The sequence below is a fragment of the Heterodontus francisci genome, chromosome 13 (genome assembly GCF_036365525.1).
Source record: "Heterodontus francisci isolate sHetFra1 chromosome 13, sHetFra1.hap1, whole genome shotgun sequence".
Lineage (NCBI taxonomy): Eukaryota > Metazoa > Chordata > Chondrichthyes > Heterodontiformes > Heterodontidae > Heterodontus > Heterodontus francisci.
The window spans coordinates 66069509-66088592 of NC_090383.1; the positions used below are offsets into that span (position 1 = coordinate 66069509).

General features: G+C 42.9%; 1 protein-coding gene across 1 annotated transcript in view; it reads right to left on the reverse strand.

The window, feature by feature from the left end:
- The window catches only part of LOC137376798 (echinoderm microtubule-associated protein-like 6), a 741885-nt gene that overhangs the window by 575448 nt on the left and 147353 nt on the right, over nucleotides 1–19084 (reverse strand). The window contains exon 3 of the mRNA XM_068045814.1: nucleotides 2196–2355. Coding sequence (XP_067901915.1) covers nucleotides 2196–2355 — 160 coding nt within the window. The remainder of the gene's footprint in view (nucleotides 1–2195; nucleotides 2356–19084) is intronic.

A 19084-nucleotide genomic window follows, 5' to 3' on the forward strand; every position in this document is an offset into this window, starting at 1 on the left:
GCTTTGCAAACTACGACAAAAGAGGGCGGAATTTTACAGAGCCTTCGGAGAGTTCTCATTTTGCCAGATATCCCGCCTGCCTGGGGCCCAACTGAGCCACCTAAGTGGCCAATTAAGGGTCTCTTCCCACCTCCACTGGCATTTTACCAGCATGCCTAGGGAAACTACCAGGTAAACCTTAGCATCGCCCCAGTAAGCTGCAAGGGGTCAGGTACCCTCTTTTTTGGGCACCCTTTGGCCCCAGAGCCCCAGACCCCACTTACCTTTATTACACCAATGTGCTTTGTTGAATGATAATTTTCTTTAATCCAATGATCCGAGATCTGAATTTATATATATTTTTAAAGACATTTAAAGAAGAAAAGCTACAAGGATGATTTTGCTGGCAGGTTAGGATGATTTGCAACACTGTATCCTACACTCCAATACTTGTGAGGAGGGAGATGAAATGTCTGCTCATGCCTCAGCAAGAACCAAGATCCAGGAAGTTCAAAGGAGCTACCTGTTCTTTTTAGCAAGAGAGAAATACTGCTAACCTCTATGTTTGAATTACTGAGTGACTATCATGTGACAAGCCCCACCCCATCAGTGATTTTAAGCTTGTGTCTTTCTGCCAGAGAAAGGAGAGGCAACTGGACTCTGACATGTGCAGGCCCGAGTGGGGCTCTCTCTCTCTCCATTCCAGCCTGAAAGCTTTCAAATCCAGCCTGTTGACTGACCACTTTTGCATACTCCAGCTACAACCAGAAACTCCACTGGAGGAAATCATCTGCAAGAGACCCATCAACCAGTCATCTACCTCTTCAAACTAAAAGCCTCAGAACCACCAAATTCAGCTAGAAGCCAGCCGAATCATCAAACCTCACAGACTGTATATCCTTTTTTCTATGGACTCTAACTTAACCAATCTACCTTTCTCCACTCTCTAACCTATTTGTGTGCGTGAGATTGAAATTTGATGCGTGTTTATTATTTTTATTAGTTCAGTTTAGGTACAATAAAATTAACCTCTTTCCTTGTTAACTCAAGAAAACCTGTCCGATTGGATCTCGTTATGATCATAGCAAGTAAGTAATCAAACACCTACTGAATTGGCCAGTACATCCACTTTAAGAAAAAATTACACCTGTTGTGGTCTAACAAAGAGAGGGAAAAGAGGGAAGCCCTTCGACCTCTCCTCACTTGACCGTAGCACCTTACTTTGAGGGCACGTGCCCATGATGCGCTCTTATCCTCCAGGTGTAGCCCCAGCAGTGGCCACAGCTCCCAGCGGCACTACTGAGGCTGCTGACCCTATGATTGGGCCAGCAGACCTTGCGGGTGGGCCACCATCCTGAACTGGATGACAGCCATGGCAGAAGCCACTGAATTGGCTACCGCCCGTAAATTGCAGCCCTGGGTCCCACTTCCCTCCGTGATCCAGAGCTTCCTGTCACTTGTCATTTGAATTCTCCACCTTGCTCCCACTCTGACCTTTCTGTCCTTGGCCTGCTACAGTGTTCCAATTAAGCTCATGCAAGCTTGAGGAACACCCTCTCATCTTTTGACTGGGCACTTTACAGCCTTCCAGACTCAATATGAAGTTTAACAATTTTAGATGATAACCTCTGCCCCCAATGTTTTTTCTTTTCTCGTGCTTTTTTTTTTTTGCTTTGTTCCCTGCCCAACCCCCACCCTTGTTTCTTTCTTAATCCCTTTACATTACGTTTGGAGGCTGCTATACTGCCATCTACACCTCATCCAGACACATCTTTTGTTTCCTTACTTGGCTTTGTACCATGAAAGCTTTTATAATTTAACGCCTTCTGCCCGCCAAGCTATCAGAGGCCTTCTCTTTTGTTCTTCTTTCCCCCCACCCCCCCCCTTTCACTTGCTCAAAATCTATTACATTTCAAACCTTTGCCGGTTCTGATGAAAGGTCATCGACCTGAAACATTAACTCTACTTTTCTCTCCACTGATGCTGCCTGATCTGCTGAGTGATTTCAGTATTTTCTGTTTCTGTTTGAGTTGAATAATTGTACCTGACATTTGCCAATGTCTACAGTTTGCAACATCTTGGCTAGTTTGCTTCAGATTTGAATGCATCACTAACTAGTCTAAAAGCTAAAGAACAATATTATTCCAACAACTAGGTACAGAATTCAGGTTCCAAACTGCCCACATTTGCTGTTTTCTGTCATTTTTAACACATACCTGTCCATCAGAATCAAATGCCAAGCAAGCAACTCCATGCGTGTGAATGTCTTTCAGAATAGAAACCATCTGTGCGTTGTAAGTATCCCAAACGCAGATGTAGGGCTCCTTCCCAACTTGACCTGTTGCAACCAGACTTCTTTCTGGATGTAAAGCAAGACTGCGAAGGAAAGAACAAATCAGTTTGCAACTGACATTTCATGTTATTTGAATGTGAATGTTTTTCTTATAAGCCAAGACCTAAAGAAGTACTTCAGTCTCGATTTCCTAAAACAGCAAGTTGTATTGCATTTTCCTTATGAGCAATCTATTTTATACAGTGAAATAGGATTATTATATGTATTATTTTAATAGATAACCCACTTATTATTAAAATAATTATCACTCTTCATCTTTAGGTGTGGTATTCTTCACATTTAAATAGTTATCCTCCTCATACCATAAATCAAGTCTTTCCACTCGTAACCTGATTCTTTAGGACATCGGTGTCCCTTTTCTGTCCTCCGTCCATGTACTATTTTTCCATGCCATTTTATTCAAAAAAAGTTATTCAACAAAGCATCAATTATTTTAGTCTGTAGGTCCCGACTCGGCCTCATCAGCCAACTTTGGACTTACGGCAGACAATCCTCCTCACCTGCGAGGGATAGCTTAAGATTCAAAAAAATTGCTTTGGTTAAAATCTAGTTCACCCATTGTTTTTGCAGGGGAAGAAATTAAATAATTTCAAATACGACTTAATCCATAGCTGATGATCACACCATATGTGAACTTCCTTAAAGCTATTTAATTATGATGGGGCATGAATTCTTCTTACAATTCAGCACTTAGCAGCCATTTACAACACTTCCTCATCGTACCTTGCGCGCCGCCCCCCCCCCCACCTCCAATTTTCTCCCCTGCTTTCCTGAATGTTGCTGGAGTACAATTCCACAGGGGGCAGGCACAGTTCAGTATCTTGCTTAAATGGCCATTCTCCACGTATGAGCCCAGATAATGAATGTTGGCAGGTTTCCAATCATGGAGTGGATTATAGCTGAGCCCAGTCCTTTCCTTTCCAACATAAACACGTACACCAAGTTTCCTTCAGGAGTCAGTAGATCTCTCATATAACAATCAGGCATACAAACCTTGATCAATTTTTCCCCTGCCTAGCCCATGAATATTAATGTCCAAGTGTAGTTCCCACATAGCTGCAATAACCACAGCTATCGAGAAACAAACCTGGGAATTTTTGGCCTGTGTAGCTTTTATACAAAAGGCTGCTGGGGTCCTATTTATAATACGTTTTATTTCTATTAGGGGATCTTCAATACACTCACAGTGATTCGGAGGTCATATTGTTGCAAATTGTGGTGCTGGTGTGCGGACAGAGGGATGGGGTGCACATCATCAATGAAAAGATTTAGAAATAAGTTGATAAGAATTAAGCTCAGAGATAGTGAAAAAAAGTGTTGTTTAATTAGTTCCTGTAAAATAAAAAAGTAGTTGTTTTCTTCCTTCCTGAAGCTAGATAAACAGATACCACAGTTGGACAAATAAATCTGTTTGAATAATTGTTTTGAATTCTGTGTGCGTGTGTTCTCAGCAAACTTATTACAAAAATGATTGTAAAGTTCCTCCTCCAGCTGGTTTTAAAATCATTTAGAAAAACAAACTGATGATTGCTATTAGAGCCTGAGGAAAAACCAGCATTGATTTATTGCAGAGATTTCTTGAGGAAATTACACTGATGCATGGTGGAAAATTATACACTGTGCATATGGTCAGATTGTTGCACACAGACAACTGAACACACAAGATGTAGTTATTAACTCTCCAAATGAGAGAGAGATAACTGGAATGAACAGCAAAGGTATTTCAGAGAGGTAGTAATAGTAAAAGGTACTCAAAGACAAAGCAATTTTACAAATGAGTTTAATGCCTTCTGAACTATGTAATTTTTAATATTTTACTGTTATAAACTTTGCGCCGGATTTTGATCTCATCCCAACAGCAGGTTTTCGTGGCAGGGGGCCAGAGAATCGAGGCAGAATCGCCCACCATGGAACCAGACACTGGAATTCCCAGTTCTGATTCTCCCGGGGGTAGGATAGGCTGACAATGACTTCTCCACCCAGAGGCCAAATAAGGGCTTCTTCCCACCGCCGCTGGGATCTTACCTTGGAAAATGCGGCATCTTCCCTGCAGTCTTGGGGGGGGGGGGGGATGGGGGGGGGTGTCCCTCCTTCATGGGCAATTTGTGGCCCAAGGATGACCATCACCAGGAACAACTATACTCCCCGGGACCCCTCTCTCCCTGGTCCGAACACCCACACCTCCATCCCCCCTTACTGGGGCCTACCGGATTAGCCTCGGCGATCCCGCCTCACCTACCTCTTCTCTGGGGTTCCTCCGCTGGGCCTGGGTCCGAGGCCTCTGCAGCACTGGCAATGGCTACCGCTCCCGGTTGCTCTGCCGATACTGCTGAGCTGCCGGACCTGTGATTGGCCAGCAGCTCTTGGAGGCAGGATCCCCACCCTGATCACGCCTCCTTAAACTTTGACCCCAAAAGACCAGAGACTTGCTCGGGGGGTCTGAAAAAATTCAGAGGTGGGGTTCTCCCCAACTTTCTGGCCTGGCGACCCACGACCTGCACAAAATCCATCCCTTTATGTTTTGCATTTGTAATCTGCTGCATTGGTTTGACTGGAAAAAAAATACTTAATTATTTGATTAGTTCAGTTTCTCTTTTACATAATTGGTTGATTTTCCTCACTGCTCTCAAGTACTGATTCAACAATCACAGCCAAAATGGATCCATCATACAACTGGAGATGAAAGCTGGCTGACAGCTCATTATAAAAATATAGCCATATCTGCCTTATACTGTTGGGCTTTTGCCCACTTCAAGACTCCATGCACTCATCCTTCAGATTTAGGAGGAGAAAGAACCCCACCCACCCCACTATCCCCCACCTCCCGACTTCAGGAATGTGACAATTGTAACTACATTCAAGAAGGGAGATAAATCGTACTGTGGGAACGATCGAGCTATTTCCCTCTTGTCCTTAGCAGGGAAAATCCTGTCAGGCATTCACGTGAACTACCTACTTCCTGTGGATAAGGAAATCCTCCCAGAGACACAATGTGGCTTTAGACCTTCCAAAGGAACCTCCGACATGGTCTTTGTTGCCCGACAAATCCAGGAAGAATGTCGAGACCACCACCAGGAACTCTTCACTGCATTCACTGACCTGACCAAAGCATTTGACTCAGTAAATCACAAGGCTCTGAGGACTGTGCTCGAAGGATTTGGGTGTCCAAGAAAAGTCATCACAATCCTGCAATTGTTCTAAGATGATATGACTGCAACTGCCATGAGTGGGAGATCTGAAAAAGATGCCTTCAAAATCCAGATTGGGCTCAAGCAAAGCTGTGTGATAGCCCCCATACTATTTACAATCTACCTGACAGTGGCTATTCACCTCATGAAAGATCATCTGCCCTCTGGTGTGAGTATTAAGTACCGCCTAGATGGAAAAGTCTAACCTCAGCCGCCTCCATGCCAAAACTAAACTGACCACCATAGACATACATGATCTACAGTTTGCGGATGACTGAAGTGTTGTTGCCCACTCTGCACCAGGTTTGCAAGCTGCTCTCGATCTCTTAATTCTGCATACAAGAGACTCAGCCTGTCCTAGAATGTTGCCAAAACAAAACTCATATCAACCCACACCGGATTAGCCAAATATTTCACCTCCCATTTATGTTGAAGGAGACACTTTTGAATATGTTCAGCCCTTTGTTACGACCGACCGCTCCTGTCAAAGCCCCAATCAAAATATACGATTCTGATTGTGGTAGGACCAACGCACTGCTAATTCAATCCCGTCGTTCCACAGATCGGCTAACAACTGTCCAAATTAAAGAAACCCCAACCAAATTGTACCGCCTATTAACCCCGAATGAGACTAACCAAACCAGGTGTCTTTAAATCAATATATTAACTCTTTAATGAGAAGAACATTTAAAATAGAAAAAATTAGAGTCCTTGCAAATTTACAGTCCAATGTTGCTTGAAGTCCTCACAGGATGTTGATCTCCTCCAGTGAATTTCAACAATTAACGACTTATAAATACTTTCAATGGAATCAAGCGGACTTTAGAGATTTTGAGGCATAAAAAATTTTCACAGTCTAACTTCCCTTTCTTCAATTTAAATTACCAGAGATCTGTGTTTTGGCTTCACTTTTTTTTTTAGAATGGTGAGAGATAATAATAAACAGACTAAAAATCACTTCCTTCAGTTTAAATGGTTGAGAGCTCTTTTTTCAAGTGCTAAACACCACAGCTGTCTGTGTCTGGCTGTGTGTTTTGTTAGAACAAATTGTCTTCCAGCAAACCCAGTTCAAAAACTGAATTGTAACAAATGTATCACATGAAACTCATTCCCAGTGGCTTTATCTATGGTAACGAGAATCGCAGTCTCCAAATGGCTGTTTCTAAGGCAACAAAAATGCACCTTCCTATAACTCCTAAGGCTTGCCGGTTCTTTAAACAATACTGATTCCTTGCAAGCCTTAAAGGCAAACCGCATATTCCGCCCTTACCCTGCAGTGTGACCACCTCCCTAAATGTACTATCCACGTAGTCCTGTGGCTTGTGGATGCACAACAGTGACTCCAGCCACCGCTCGAGTTCTGAAACCCGGAGCTCAAGCTTCTGCAACCGGTGACACTTCCTGCAGATGTGTTCGTCTAGGACACAAGGTCCGTCCATGACTTCCCACATACCGCAGGATGTACATTCCAGTCGGCCAAGCTGACTTGCCACACCGTAACTTTAATAACTATTTATTACAATTAGAAGTAGAATAACTTACCAGTTACTCACCAATCAGCTTCTTCCCCGTACCGAAGAGCGAAGCAGCTGCTGGAGGCTGAAAAAAGGTAGAGAAAGAAAGGAGCCCCTCCCTCACTGAACTCCCTCATGCACCAGATGCCCACTTGACACTCAGTGCAAAGTAGCTCTCACTGTGGACAAATTTAGTTTCTCTCGTAATTTATAATCCCCCCTCCTTACCGAACTCCCTCACTTACCAAACTCCCTTCTTCACACTCTGTGCCCTCCAGCAGCACTCAATGCAGACAAGCAGCACTGAGAGTCCCTTGAATTTTTGCTTCCTGTAAACAATGCTCTGCTGGAGCTCAGAAACCTGTTTAAACTAGCTACCTAATTAACTAGCTGCAGCTACTCTGAGAGCTTGTATAACCCCTGTTTAAAACTGTAAGAAACCTAACTGACCTCTTAACTTAAGCAGTAATTTCAATTAATTGCTAAATGTAAACAAAACACAGACTAGACTTTAGAGAGATTAACCCTTAAAATCCACTCACTTACCAAAGTCCCTTCTTCACACTCTGTGCCCTCCAACAGCACTCAGTGCAGACCCACGAAAGACCATAGGGTGGCTACTGGGGTTATCCACTGACCCCCTGGGTCAGGACTGTGGTGTACAACCCAAGCACACGCGGGCAGCTTGCATATAATGAGAGCCATGCTTCGACATGAAATGTCATTGAGCAGACCATTGGGGTTGCTAAATTGTTTCAATTCAGCTGCTGCTTTCTTCGATTTGGAAAGCTTAAAGATATATGATGCGACCTGTGGAGCGACAGGACTGAATTGACAGTGCGTTCCTCCCACCGCGATCAGAATCATATATTTTGATTGGGGGCTTTGTCCCAAGCAGTCGTAACAATAGCAAGCAACATTAGAAGGCAGGCGAAACAAAGGCAAGCATCAACTAGGTTTAGGATGCAGAATAATGTCAAAAGGACAAGGTTAGGGGCACTCTACCTGAATGCACGCAGCATTCTTAACAAGGTAGATAATTTAAAGGCATAAATAGCGGTAAATGGGTAAGATCTAATTGCCATTACAGAAACGTGGCTACAGATGACTAAGTCTGGGAACTGGATAATCAAGGATATTTGGCATTTAGGAAGGACAGGAAAACAGAAAAGGAGGTGATGTTGCACTGATAATAAGGGATGGGCTAAGTACATTAGTGAGGGAGGATCTCAGATCAGAAGAAGAAAATGTGGAATCTGTCTGAGTGAAGCTAAGAAACAGCAAGGGACAGCAAACATTGGTAGGAGTTGTTTATAGGTCACCAAACAGTAGTGGTAGTGTGGGGCATGATATTAATCATGAGATTAGAGAAGCATGTAGCAGGGGTAATACAGTAATTATGGGTGACATCAAACTGCACATAGACTGGGCAAACCTAGTGAGCATTAATGCTGCGGAGGACGAGTTTCTGGAGTATGTTGAGGAACCGACTACAGAACAGGCTATTTTAGATCTAGTATTATATAATGAGAAAGGGCTAATTAATAATCTTGTTGTAAAAGAACCTTTAGGGATGAGTGACCATAATATGATAGAATTTTACATTATGTTTGAAAATGAGGTAGTTCAATCTGAAGCCAGGGTGTTAAATTTGAACAAAGGAAATTATGAAGGTATGAGGGGCAAATTGGTGGAGATGGATTGGGAAAATACATTAAAAGGTATGACAGTGCATAGATAATGGATAGCCTTCAAAGAATTATTACATAGTTTACAGCAACTATGCATTCCTTCAAGGAACAAAAACCCCAAAAGTAAAGGCAGTCAACTGTGGCTACCAAAGGTAGTTTAGGATTGTATATGATTAAAAGAAAAGGCCTATAAAGTTGTCAGAAATAGTAGTAAACCTGAGGATTGGGAGGATTTTAGAATACAGCAAAGGAGGACCAAGAAACTGATAAAGAAAGGGAGAATAGAATATGAATGTAAACTAGCAAAAAACATAAAAACGGACTGTAAAAGCTTCTATAGATAAGTAAAAAGGAAACATTTGGCTAAGAGAAATGTGGGTCCATTACAGGCAGAGTCAGGAGAATTTATAATGGGGAACAGAGAAATGGCAGAGAAGCTAAATGATTACTTTGTGTCTGTCTTCACTGAGGAAGATACAAGAAATCTCCCAGAATTAGAGATCCAAGTGACTAGGGAGAATGAGGAATTGAAGGAAATTAGTATTAGTAAGAAGTTTGTATTGGAGAAATTAATGGGGCTGAAGGTTGATAACTCCCTAGGACCACCCCAGAGTGTTGAAATAGGTAACTATGGAGATAGTGGATGCATTGGCGAGCTTCCAAAATTCTATAGATTCTAGAACGGTTCCTGCAGATTGTAAGGTAGCAAATGTCACCCCACTATTTACGAAGGGAGGGAAGAGAGAAAACAAGGAATTACAGACTTGTTAGCTTAATATCTAGTAGGGAAAATGTTAGAATCTATTCTAAAGGATGTGATAAATGGACACTTGGCTAATAATGATCTGATTAGGCATAGTCAACATGGATTTATGAATGAGAAATCATGTTTCAACATAGAACCATAGAAAAGCTACGACACAGGAGGCCATTCAGCCCATTGTGTCCGTGCCAGCCGAAGAAACTAGCCACCCCATCTAATCCCACCTTCCAGTACTTTGTCCATAGCCTTGCAGATTACAGCACTTCAGGTGCATGTCCAGGTACCTTTTAGAAGAATTGAGGGTTTCTGTCTCCACCACCGTTCCTGGCAGTGATTTCCAGACACCCACCACCCTCTGGATGAAAAAGTTTTTCCTCGTGTCCCCTCTAATCCTTCTACCTTGACAAACCTGTTGGAGTTTTTTTTTGAGGATGTTACTAACAGAATTGATAAAGGGAAGTTGGTGGACGGAGTATTCTTGGATTTTCAGAAGGCTTTTGATAAAATCCCCCACAGGAGGTTGGTTAGCAAAATTAAAGCACACGGGATAGGAGGTAATATGCTGGCATGGATTAAGAATTGGTTAACAGGCAGAAAACAGAGTAGGAATAAATGGGTCATTCTCACGTTGGCAGGCTGTGACTAGTGCGGTACCGCAAGGATCAGTACTTAGGCCCCAGCTGTTCACAATATATATCAATGATTTGGATGTGGGGATCAAATGTAATATTTCAAAGTTTGCAGATGACACAAAACTAGGTGGGGATGTCTGTTGTGAGGAAGATACAAAGTGGCTTCAAGGGGATTTGGACAGACTTAGTGAGTGGGCAAGGACGTGGGAGATGGAATATAATGTGGAAAAATGTGAGGTTATCCATTTTGGTAGGAGGAATTGATGTGCAGAGTATTTCTTAAATGGTAAGAGATTAGAAAGTGTAGATTTACAAAGGGACATGGGTGTCCTCGTCAATAAGTCATTGAAAGCTAACATGTAGGTGCAGCAAGCAATTAAGACGGCTAATGGTATGTTAGCCTTTATTGCAAGAGTACAGGAGTAGTGAAGTCTTGCTTCAATTGTATAAAACCTTGGTTACACCGCAGCTGAAGTACTGTGTGCAGTTTTGGTCCCCTTACCTTTGGAAGGATATAACTGCCATAGAGGGAATGCAACGAACAAAGAACAGTACAGCACAGGAACAGGCCATTCGGCCTTCCAAGCCTGCGCCGATCTTGATGCCTGTCTAAACTAAAACCTTCTGCGCTTCCAGGGACCGTATCCCTCTATTCCCATCCTATTCATGTACTTGTCAAGATGCCTCTTAAACGTCGCTAGCGTACCTGCCAGACTTGTTCACCAGACTTGGTCCCGGGATGGCGGAACTGTCCTTGAAGAGAGATTGGGGAAACTGGGCCTGTATTCTCTAGAGTTTCGAAGAATAAGAGGTGATCTCATTGAAATCTACAAAATACTTAAAGCCATAAACAGGGTAGATGCAGGTAAGATGTTTCCCCGGGCTCGGGAGTCTAGAACCAGGGGACTCAATTTCAAAATAAGGGGGAAGCCACTTAGGACAGAGATGAGGAGAAATTTATTTTCTCAGATGGTTGTGAATCTTTGGAATTCTTCACCCCAGAGGGCTGTGGAAGCTCAGTCAATGAGTATGTTTAAAGCAGAGATTGACAGATTTCTAAGTACCAATGACATAAAGGGATATGGGGTTAGTGTGGGGAAAAAGGCACTGAAGTGGATGATCAGCCATGATCGTACTGAATGGCAGAGCAGGCTCGATGCACTGAATGGTCTACTCCTGCTCCTATGTTCCTATGTAAATGCTGATGGTACAGAGGACTTGAGCAGAATAAAGACTTCAGAATTTCTGCCAGAATACTGGACATTGACAAGCATAATTGCACACGAGCTCCAAATTGAGGACGAGGAACCGTTTGATGTTCTGAATGGAGATGTAATGCCTACAAAGCAACAGGTGTGCAGTCAATGGCATCTTGGCCCATGGGGATATCCAACATCATTGCAAAGCCATGAGCCTGCTCTGCTTGCTTGCCTCAGCAAAGAGGGAAGGCAATGTATTCCTTGCTCATAGCATACAGTGCCTCAGCTGCTCTCTTGCACAACAGTTGATGGTAAACTGCAAAATATTGGTGATGTCCCCTGTCCAAGACAGAGCCCATTGCGAAGAGATTTATGCCACAGTCACCTTTACAGCCACCTGTAATGCTGTCCATGCTCTGCTCTGAGGGTTTTTTAAAAAATAATTGTTCATGGGATGTGAGTATCACTGGCAAGGCCAGCATTTATTACCCTTGAGCAGGTGGTGGTCAATCACCTTCTTGAACCACTGAAATCCATGTGGTGTAGGTACATGTTAGGAAGGGAGTCCCAAAATGATGACAGCAATAGTGAAGGAGTGGCAATATTGTTCCAAGTGTGTGACTTGAAGGGGATCTTGCAGATGCTGGTGTTCCCATGTATCTGCTGCTCTTGTTCTTCTCGGCGGTAGAGGTCGCAGGTTTGGAAAGTGCTGTTGAAGGGGCCTTGGCGAGTTGCTGCAGTGCATCTTGTAGATGGTACACACTGCATTCGTGGTGCACTGGTGATGGATGGGGTACCAATAAAGCAGACTGCTTTGACTTGGATGGTATTGAGCTTCTGGAGTGCTGTTAGAGCTGCACTCATCAAGGAAAATAAAGAGTATTCCATCACACTCCTGACTTGTGCCTTCTTGATGGTGGACAGGCTTTGGGGAGTCAGGAGTTGAGTTACTCACCACAGAATTCCCAGCCTCTGTACTGCTCTTATAGCCAAAGTATTTGTAAGGCTGGTCCAGTTAAGTTTCTGGTCAATAGTAACCCCCAGGATGTTGATAGTGGGGGATTCAGCAATGATAATGTCATTGAATGTCAATGGGAGATGGTTCGATTCTCTCTTGTTGGAGGTCATCATTGCCTGGCACTTGTGTGGCGCGAATGTTACTTGCCACTTAACAGCCCAAACCTGAATGTTGTCCAGGTCTTGCTGCATGTGGACACGGACTGCTTCAGTATCTGAGGAGTCACAAATGGTACTGAACACTATGCAATCATCAGAGAACATCCCCACTTCTGACCTTATGATGGAGGCAAGATCATTGATGAAGCAGCTGAAGATGGTTGGGCCTAAGACACTGTCACATCGCAGGCTGAAAGAATCAACACTTGAAGTCACAGATTTAACTTTAACAAAGATTTAACAAGCACTAATAAAGAGTTCTGTTCACTGTTGCTACATATACCTATCTGACCATACAACCACCCCCAGGTCAGGTGCTTTTCCCAAAACACAAAGTTACTTTCAGTTTCTCTTCCAAAGTACCTTAGCGTCTCTAATACTGAAGCCCACACATACAATCATGCCATTCTTCCCTTATCAACTAAAACACACCCGTAATTTTCTGCTTGGCAATTGTAGCTTAAATTCCATCTCTTACCAAACATACATTAATAAATTTTGTAACCAAACTTAACAAATCATTATTTTCCTAACTCATTGAGTAAGTGAATTTCTTTAATTACATTTGCTTTCAAGGACAGCGTTTGGCGGCCATCCTTTTTGTTTGAATATAATCACAACACAAAATCTTCATATCGCTTTGGTGGTCTCCTCTCGCAGCGTGGTCTTCCTGTTGTCTCAGGAGCTCTGGTCATCATGTTAGGATTAGGAAATGTCATCGGCCCCTCTCCCTCTGGATACCAAGATGTCTGCCTGTCAACAGCATCATGGGCTTGGACTTCTAAATTGCTGAATGTCAGCTTCACTTCAGCTCCTACATTTGCTTCATCTGCTGCTGTGTCTTTGTCACCATGATACTTTTTGACGCAGCAATAATTTCTGTTATACTGTACTCCTTCTGGCGACTGCACAGTCACACTGTTTTCCTTCTTGGTAAAATCCGTGCATGGTTTGGGATAATATAATGTATCTACCTTACTCGGACTCTCCCATCTCAGCAATACTTCATCACCTGGCATCACATCTGACTGTCTAGCTCTCCTTCTGTGGTCTGTATAAAACTTTGCAGCACCCTTTTTCTCAGCATCATGATCATCAACCTCCTGATCAACTCTAACGTCCCTCAGCTCTGATACCTTGGTGTATATTTTGCGTCCAAATAACAACCCAGCTGAGCTCTTTCTTGTTGTGTGTGTAGTTTCTCTATACGTGGCCACATATGACAACAACACCTCCTTCCAGTCTTTACCCTCAGCCTGAGCAATCCTAATCCGTTTCTCTAAGGATTGGTTTTGTCTTTCCACTTCTCCATTTGCCTTTGGCCATTTAGGGGTTACTCTGTGATGGTGAATTCCTGTGACTTACATGTAATCTACAAAAGTCTATGAAATGAATTGTGGCCCATTGTCTGAATACAAAGTGACTAGTAGACCATACCTTGCAAATATTTCAGTCAACGCAAACACCGTTTTCTCTACCGCTGTAGACTTTATTATCACATACTCATAATAATGGCTTTAATAGTCAATCACCACTCGGATGGACTCTCCAGATGGAAGTGGGCCTAGGAAGTCGACTACTACATCCTCCCATGGTCCAGCCGGTAACAATGTGCTGAATACTGGTTCTGGTGGATTGGGTGTACTGACAAGTTGACATCCATGATATGTTTTGACAAACTGCTCCATATCTTTCTCCATCCCTGCTACCATACTTTGGTTCGTAAGTTTTGCTTAGTACCAACCACTCCCCAGTGACCCTCATGAGCTTGCAGAACCAGTTTAGGCGTAAGCTTTTGTGGCACTACAAGTCTGTTACCTCAGAGAACGTACTTCATCTCATATAGCAATGTATGCTCTGAATCAGCGATTCTCCCAATTTCCAGCTTGGATTCTCTGTCTGATGTCATTCAATTCTGGATCTTTGTCTGACTCTCTTTCAGTCTCTCTAGGTGTCATTGCTCTGGGTGCAGCATGAACTGCCACAAACTGCACAAATGATTCAGCTTCCTTCTCTAGTGAAGATCTGTGTGTTTGTCCTTTAACTGGCTCTCTGATGTCTTGATCAACCAGTTCCTTGACCTTTGCCTCAACTTTCCCTCTCAGACCAAAAGGTGTCCTGCGTACAGGCTGAGCCACAGGCTTCAAGTTCTCGTCAATTGTCAATCTCACTTGGCAGTTGTACAACTTCCCAATTCCTTGAAACACTGGTCCAAGCTCCTCTCGAAGCTCCACATTGGATTGAAAGTGAATTCTGTGAAATCCTATGTGTAGCACCAAAGCTTGGGAGTTTCTCTACTCTTCGAACACTACGAATTCTGCCTCCATACTCTGATCCCCAGCTCTCACACTCGCAGTGAAACATCCAACAGTTTGAAGAGGGATTTTAGATGTGCAAGAATAAAGTTTGTTGACACATTTTCGAGATGTGCACTTGATTCTCTTTGTCTTCAGTTCCTCCCACAGTGCTCTGCTGATGGCATTACTATCAGTGCCTGAATCTACAATAATGCCCACTTCAACACCCCCAACAATCACTGGAACTTTTTCATGGTTGCTTCCATTGACAGAAAGTATGTATCCACGATTGCTATTCATGTCCTCACTCACTGCATCTTCTTCAACTCATCTCACAGTTATACCACTTCCAGCTCTCTTTCCTTTACATGGTTTGCCAGGCTTCTCACTCTGCTCAACTTTGCTTCTGTACTTCTTGGCAAAATGGTCTCTGCCCCCACATTTCCTGCACATATTTCTCTTGGCAGGGCAGCAATCATTTCTTTCATAATGTCCCAAGTTGCCACACCTGAAACACACTCTCAGACTTTTGCTGTTTACTTTTACGCGTACCTGGATTCTGTTATGTCACTTGATTAACCTCAGATTTTGTCGTGCCCCTGGCGGAAATGGGTCCAAGTTTCATGCTACGAACTTGTCCATCCACTGCAGCCACTATTTTCAAAGTGTCATCCAATACTAAGTCGCCTCTTCTTTCTAGCAGCCTTCGCCTCAACTTATCCGACAATGTTGGACCATCTGATCCATTATCTGGTTGTTCAGATCCATCGCAACATAATTGCATCCATCTGATGACAAACAAGTCACAAATTGGGCTACTGTTCCCCCTCTTTCTGTCTCATCTGACGGAAAACATGCCTTTGGAATGTGGAATTCAGCATCACCACATAGTGTTCCTTCAAAGCTTTCACTGCACATTCATAATCCGCCTTTTCTCCAGTGTCAGGCAACGTCTTGAAAGTCTCCCTCACCGACAGACCCGCATTGAACAGCAATAAGGCCCGTTGCTGTGCTTTCTGCACCTCCGTCGCCCCATCCAAAAACAAATTGTGACTGTCAGCATACACTTCAAACTCCTCCGGCCACACTTTCCAATTCACACAGACGGTACTGGAATCACCCGTCAGATCAAACAGCTCAATTCTCCGGACTGCAGACATATCAACTCCAGAAAATTCCATGACACAATCCTAAATATCTCTGAATTTATCTCTGTATTATTTCTCTTTATATCCCTCATTGCCAATATCACATCTCACGCTGAAGATTCACACTACAAGTCACAGATTTAACTTTAACAAAGATTTAACAAGCTTTAATAAAGAGTTCTGTTCAATGCTGCTGCATATGCATATCTGACCTTACAACATCCCTCAGGTCAGGTGTTTTTCCCAAAACACAAAGTTACTTTCAGTTTCTCTTCCAAGTACTGTATAGTCTCTAATACTCAAGCTCACACATAAAATCATGACAGACACTACCTTGAGGAACTCCTGCAGCAATGTCCTGGGCCTGAGATGATTGGTCTCCAACAACCATAACCACCTTCCTTTGTGCTAGATATGACTCTAACCAGTGGAGAGCTTTCCCCTGATTCCCATTGATTTCGATTTTGCTCGGGCTCCTTGAAGTCAAATGCTGCCTTGATGTCCAGGGCAGTCACTCTCACCTCACCTCTGGAATTTAACTTTCATCCATGTTTGAACCAAGGCTGTAATGAGGTGTGGAGGAATGACCCTGGTGGAACCCAAACTGAGCATCGCTGAACAGGTTACTGCTGAGTAAGTAACAAGAAAAAAAGACTTGCATTTATAAAGCATCTTTCATGACCACTGGACATCTCAAAGTGCTTTACAGCCAACAAAGTACTTTTTAGAAGTGTAGTCACTGTTATAATGCAGGAAACACAGCAGCCAGTGTGTGCACAGCAAACTACAACAAACAGCAATGTGATAATGACCAGATAAACTGTTTGTTGTGATGTTGATTGGGGGATAAATATTGGCCAGGACAGCAGGGATAACTCCCCTACTCTTTTTTGAAATACTGCCATGAGATCTTTTACATTCACCCGAGCAAGAAGACAGCACCTCTGTGGGGACAGAATAATGGGGACATTTAAGGACAGCTAATCAATCAATTATGTACTACTAACAAACTAACCTCAGAGCTGCAGAGACAGCTTATCAGAAATAATAAAGTAACTTCAGTGCTGCACAGACAGCTTATCAGTAGAAGCAGACTAACAAGCAGAAACTAACAGGACAGCTGCAGACTGTTTAATAGTAGCCTATTGTATAGCAATCAGCCTAACGGTCCAAGGAGATAGGGGGATGAGAAACTGCTAGAGTAAGGAGGTGAGACAAATTGACAAGGCAGTACCCCAATCAGGCCATGACACCAAGAAACTGCAAAGTTTGTAAACCAATTGGGAACATAAAGGGGGTGTCACTGATTTGTATGAAGAACTATAAGAAAGGCTTGATTTCTCTGCTCAGGAGGGGAGAGAAGAGCCCAGGTGTTGTTGTTGTTCGCTTTGCTGATGATGTAACCATTTCGTACTGCAATAAAATTTCTTAAAGCTACAGTCGGACTTCGTCTCTCTTTGTGCAACTTACGGGATCCAACAACTCCAACAGTGCAGTGCTCCTTCAGTACTGCACTGGAATGTCAGCCATGATTATTATGCTCAAGCCCTGGAGTACCGCCCGATAGCACTGTCGACGAATCCTTCCATCACTTTGCTGATGATTGAGAGTCGATTCATGGGACAGTAATTGGCGAGATTGGATTTATTCTGTTTTTTGTGGACAGGACATAACTGGGCAATTTTCCACAGTAAGAAATGGCAGTTTAATGGTCTTATAGAATTTTAAGAAATTAATTGAATAGCTCTCTTTCTCTATGGCTAAAAATCTCCCAGGAGACACAGTCTGCTGACATGAATAAAGATATTTTCATCGGGCCTTTGTGTCAGCATAGCTAGGTCTGATAAGAAGTTAGGAGAAGGAGTCATGTCCACAGCGCTAAAACAACCTGCCTCAAAAAATGTAAAATATATAAACGACAACCCGAGAAGGAAAAAACACAGATGAGGGAAGGAAGCTCTTTCGGATAGATCCATGCTAGCTTCAGATTAACACCCTGATCAGCCTAAAGGAGTGGAAGAAATCGTTATGGCAGGCAGCAAAGACCAGGCCATTGTGTCCATCTGATCCAGGACTGGTAAACGTTTTCACCTGTCATCGATCATATGACTACCATGTCTATTCTGATTACGTGTTGTATTTGAACTGTCACTTCTCAATAAATTGCTCGTGACTCCTTGACCCCCTTCTCTCCCCTTTTGGGTAATCTGTGACCCTTGATCAAATCTTACAGTGGTGTCAGTAGTAAGATAACAGAAGTCAGGTATATAGGCTTGGTTTATGAGAAACAACAAACTCGGTTGCCTACGCGTGAGCATCGTTGGGGCCGGGTAGGAAACTTTGAAAGGGTGCATCTCTACCTACCAACAGTGAAGAAATTAAGAGACTTAGCATGGTTGACTGGATTTTGTCAGCCAGGGACAAAGAGTCTGAGAAATTGTCTGCCAGTGACAGTGTTATTTATTGAGAGTCTGGAGGAGACTGGTATAAAAGAAATCAGTCGATTGGGTCCAGGATCAGGTACCCTGGACAAGTTTAAAATGGGTAAAAGGAGGCGTCTATTGGAGTACACGACCCATTTGAGCACACTGCGCAGAGAGCTGAGTGAGGAAAAGTTCCAGGAAGAGAAGGAGCTATTAAAGTGAACTTTTTATGAATTCTGTGTGTAAGTTAGAAATTTATGATCTGTTGGATCAGCTGAGGTAGTGAGATACTTTGATCTGAACTGTAACTGCACGGGGACAGTCTGGGGACAGTGCAGTTGGGACAACAGTTCAAAAAAACGAAGGATAAGAAACTTGAAATTGAAATCGCCACTGAAGTTGATAGCCAGCTTCCGTGCCACAAAAAATGAAACACTAAAATTGAGTGAAAGTAAGAAATTACTGATTTCTTTTGTCTTAAGTCTATCTTTGAAAAGTGCGATTGATTGTTTTGATTGTAGCGCCATCCATTCTTCTGTGTATAGAGCTAGAAGCTTTTAACCCTTTGTGGTCTTGTTTTTAAAGTTAGTAGTATACAGATGTGCTATGTTTTAAGTTCATTACTTGTCATCTCTATGTATGTATACACATGTGTATTTTGTGAGAAATTTGAGTCAAGTGTTTGGTTTTGAATGAGTTGAAACTCTAAACTTTCCTCGGG